Genomic DNA, 4,499 nt, shown 5'->3' with positions numbered 1-4,499 from the left:
TTGAGTCTCTTGCTTACGTCGGCCTTTTCCTGCTTCGTGGAGACTTGCCCTGGCGAGCGGAGCACACCGAGTCAAAGGCGTACTGGTATGAGGGCGAAACGCATGCAATGATACGCATACATGCCGCCAAAGAGGCATGCAAAGGCTTGGTGCTCGTACGCGCTGGCTTTCCTGAAATCGGCGGCTTCTTGGACTACAGTCGGTCTCTCGGCTTTTGTGAAACTCCCGACTACCGCACCTGGCGGCAACGATTCGCCACTCTCGCGCAACAGTCTGGTGTTCGATCGTCGAGCGGACCGCTTGACTGGACACCATGCGATGTAGAGCGGGTTAAGAGCATCATGCCAACGGATCATACACCCCCTCGAGCAGACGAGGAAACGGCTCCATCGGATTATAGGAACCCGGAATACACCGATAGCTACTGCGGGCTTGATGCTTGGGGTGACATTGAATATTGGGATGATAGGCAGTATGAGCGGGAAAGCGACCTCACTCTGCCCGGAGGGTACGATGCAAAGCGATTGGATGTGTGCATTCCTGGCATAGTAATTCGTCATGAACCACGACGTGGTAAATGAAGGGCGTTCCGAAGTACGTTGGTTGCTGGGGAGGCCAGAATAGCAGATAACACATATGCCCGTCATTCATGTATTACGCCTGCTGTCCTAATAAGTAACTTTCTATCATCTTACGATTTATAGGCGATGACCCTGTGCACAGCGAGCGCAACACGTTGTGCCTCGCGCAGCGCAAGTAACCTAAAGTGGAACAGCATCGTGTGGTCAATATAACCGCAAGAACGTGCAACTTATTGATTCATACAGCAATATACAGCATCGGGGGCCAATTCGTTTCCTGTGAGTTGTTCGCGACTTCGCGTCGCTGGCTGCGGCAAAGACGGCGGGATGAAACAATGAGAGAAGCGTGGGAATACACCGACACGCCATTGTCGACCTGCACCACCACCACCAACCCATTATGCGTCGGTGTAACACCGGACGTAAGGCCTCCGACAATTGCGACTTGGTCTGGTTTTGTTCGGCAGACTGAACATAAGGATCATGGGTTACATGTCGCTTCACGATACTGAGCTGAGCTCGTCCACGTCCGCTGCGTCTCGTCCTCTCCGCTACCACAAGTTCCATCAACCAACCTCCACTCTTACAATCTGTCTCTGTGTACTGGATCGTAGTTCAATTATACCTTTTGTCACGGGGTTCTACGTTTGTCTACTTGATTGCTATTGAACTGTTGACGCAGCTGTATACTTTGCATACGTGAGTCTCTTGTGTTCTCTATGATGCCTCCTTTTCGCTTTACTAAACGTCGCATAGATAGACGGGCACGATCATCAACCTCGCATCTGAAACAGGACCAACGTCAACGACTCAAAGTCTGCCGTCATGCTTATCCAAGTCGCCGCACCAACATACCAGTTTCTCTCCCAGCCGCCAGCTCAGAAGAAACGGCCTGCGCCCAACCAACCGCTGCCCTCTCCCCCGCAAGGAAAAGCCCCTTCGCCGACATACCACAACGTCTGTCCGCAGCCTACACCCATGCAACCTCTCCTGCGCCGTCGTCGTTCCAACACGACCTCCGCCATCAGCGCCTGGGCCGCCGCCGTCCAACCAGGCTCGCCTGCCCCTTGCTCTCCTCCCATCCGTCGCCCGTCCACCCACCGGCGTCCCTCTACCAGCCGCGGGCGCAGGTCCTCCATCACCTCCCAACGTGTGCCCTCCGGGTCCTTCCTCAGCCTGACGCCCACCAGCGCGCAGATCAGCCTCACCCCAGGCAAGACGCCCTCGACGGCCGAAGGATTCAACTTCCTTATCTGCGCCGGCTACTCCGCCGCCTTCCTCCGGATTCCGGTGCCGCCCACGCCTGCGACAGCGGCCATCCCGTCCTCCAACGGCGCCGACGGCTTCAAGGATATCCCCATCCCACCCATCCCCGCTAGTCCCGCGAAAAGCAAAGGGATGCGTCTCCGCTCCCTATCGCTCTTCAAGCGCGGTCGATCCAAATCGGTAATGGGCGCTACTTCCGGCTCCGGACCCACCCCACCCTTATCGCCCGCGCTAGCGACCAGCAAGACGTCGTCGGGCACGACCAAGTCGCAGCGCTCTGCATCCATCGCAGCGAAGAAGCGCAGGAAGTACCCGAAGCTCCCCGCGCCGCTGCCTTTGACTTTGGCGCAGGAGGCCGAACTGGCGCAGCTACTTGACGGCGGGTCGACACGCACGAACGTGCAGCGTGTCATGCGCGATAAAGCCGTCGCGAACGGCACGGCCGAGGGCGTCGCGGTCGCGACGAAGGACGAAAACGGGGTATGGTGGGAGGACGCGGAGGAGCGGGAGGAATTTGTACATCTCCTCGCGGACAAGGACAAGGACACGAGCCCCGGCGCGCAGTGGGTTGAGTTCTTCTTTGCCGGGGCCGGCGCGACCAGCCCCAGCACAGGCGTCGTATCCGCCACGACCGCATCGTCTCTCGACCCTCGGTGCCTTGTCCTTCCCGCCACGGACGATCTTGCGCTCTTCGGCTTTGCGCCCTTCGACTCGGTCGTCACCTCGCAGTCCGGTGGGAACAAATCCGTCCTCGCGATACCCGCTCGGCCCCGTCGCGCCGCGGAGCACCTCCGCCGCCCGGCGCTCCTACACGACGCGTTCGTCGCCCTACCCTCGTCGCCACGGTCGCCCAAGGCCCCTCGGTCGCCCAAGTCCTCCTCGCCGCGGTATCCGCACGCGTTTTCGCGGCGCGTGCGCAGGCGCCCGACGCCGCTCAAACTCTCGCCGCCTAGCCCCGCCGTCAAGCGAGCAGTCAACGGCCAGGGCCAGCCGACCGCCGACGCGCGCAAAGGGTTCTTGGAGGACTCGTTCGAACCCGAGTCCGTGCCCATGACCGCCCCTCTTCCTGTCGCCGCCGCGCAGCAGACCGACGCCGTGACTGCAGCTCGTGTAGTATCGCGTAAGCCTTCGATGTGGAAGCTGCTGCGCAAGGTCAAGACATGAATGCGACAACACCCCTTCTTTGACGATCTTACCATCCCATGCAAAATCCGTCTACATCATCACCACTGTATCGATACCCTCGAATGTTGTCTTGCTATGCGTCCGATGCTTGCTGTAAGCTGTAGTGATTTTCCGATCTGTATCATGTCTGTTCGCACTTGGCTCTTTGTCCACTATTGTAGAGTACTCTGGGACGGGTAATGAGATGCTCGTTTCTTGTCACGTTATGGGCTTGCGGAAATTCTTCAAGAAGTACATGGTCTGATTATACAGCGATTATCCTTGCGAACAGATACTGTGACGACATCGAGTAAGAAGTGATACACCGCACAATGATAATCCGCACGAAGAACCAGATACCGAAAGATGCGTCAGCACATAGCAGTCCAGCATCGCCCCATTCGTCTCTCTCTCCGTCGACATCAGCACCCAAATCAATACCAATCCTTGTTGCACAACAAACATCTGGAACAAAAATGTCACGGTCATCCGGTACTCTCATATATCGGTTGCCGTGGGAGGATCCCATTGGGGAGGGAGCTTACGTGAGTTGGGCCTAAACTTGCTCACCGTACACGCTGCTCTCACTCAACGTATCGTACATCGCATGGGCATAGAGTCGCGTATATCGAGTCGTAGACTCAAGCAGCGGGAGATCTGTCGCACTGAAGAAGTCCCGTGCCTCCTTGCGCGTACAAAGGACCATACTGCAACACGAAAGCCGAATCTTGCAACTCCTTCAAGGGCATCCCGCGATCCCGGCGATATACGGCTACGGACGTGAGGCTCACTTCGAATATATAGGTATAGAGCTTCTCGGACCCAGTATGCGGGAATTACATAAAGCACCGTACGGAACTCCAGCGAAAACCTATTATCGAGTCATGGACCAGATGGTAAGCCTCTTGATTCTCAGCGAGCGCCTGCAGCAGGCTCATCATTGCCTAGCTATCAGCACTCGAACACTTGCATTCGTTCGGAATCGTGCATCGTGATGTCAAGCCTGCGAACATCCTCGCTTGCTTGGACGATCCATCACGCCTGAAACTGATAGACTTTGGCATCGCTAAGCCGTTCCAGCGCAGTGGCTCGCCCACTCAATACGACCCTATCAAGGAGGATAGGATCATTGTCGGCACATTGCATTGGGCCAGCCTGAACTCTCACCGGGGAGTCGGTGAGCAACGTAACGCGGAGATAACTCAATTCGAGGCTGATCAACCTTTCTTCTGTAGACCTCTCTCGGCGAGATGACCTTGAGTCTCTTGCTTACGTCGGCCTTTTCCTGCTTCGTGGAGACTTGCCCTGGCGAGCGGAGCACACCGAGTCAAAGGCGTACTGGTATGAGGGCGAAACGCATGCAATGATACGCATACATGCCGCCAAAGAGGCATGCAAAGGCTTGGTGCTCGTACGCGCTGGCTTTCCTGAAATCGGCGGCTTCTTGGACTACAGTCGGTCTCTCGGCTTTTGTGAAACTCCCGACTA

General features: G+C 56.9%; 2 protein-coding genes across 2 annotated transcripts; both read left to right on the top strand.

Annotated features, from left to right (window-relative positions):
- Positions 1 to 1,064: 1,064 nt before the first annotated feature.
- PUNSTDRAFT_127629 (uncharacterized protein) lies at positions 1,065 to 3,080 on the top strand (the record flags this gene model as incomplete). The annotated part of the gene is made up of 3 exons (XM_007386701.1): positions 1,065 to 1,226; positions 1,264 to 1,280; positions 1,376 to 3,080. 3 exons carry the CDS (start codon positions 1,065 to 1,067, stop codon positions 3,009 to 3,011), a joined length of 1,815 nt encoding a protein of 604 aa, XP_007386763.1. The 3' UTR covers positions 3,012 to 3,080.
- An 815-nt stretch (positions 3,081 to 3,895) lies between these two features.
- On the top strand, positions 3,896 to 4,487 carry PUNSTDRAFT_137073 (kinase-like protein; the record flags this gene model as incomplete). The annotated part of the gene is made up of 4 exons (XM_007386700.1): positions 3,896 to 3,907; positions 3,960 to 4,188; positions 4,247 to 4,422; positions 4,467 to 4,487. 4 exons carry the CDS (start codon positions 3,896 to 3,898, stop codon positions 4,485 to 4,487), a joined length of 438 nt encoding a protein of 145 aa, XP_007386762.1.
- Positions 4,488 to 4,499: the final 12 nt, after the last annotated feature.

The sequence above is a fragment of the Punctularia strigosozonata genome (genome assembly GCF_000264995.1).
Source record: "Punctularia strigosozonata HHB-11173 SS5 unplaced genomic scaffold PUNSTscaffold_11, whole genome shotgun sequence".
NCBI classification, from domain to species: Eukaryota; Fungi; Basidiomycota; class Agaricomycetes; order Corticiales; family Punctulariaceae; genus Punctularia; species Punctularia strigosozonata.
This window is presented reverse-complemented; position numbering and strand designations above follow the sequence as displayed.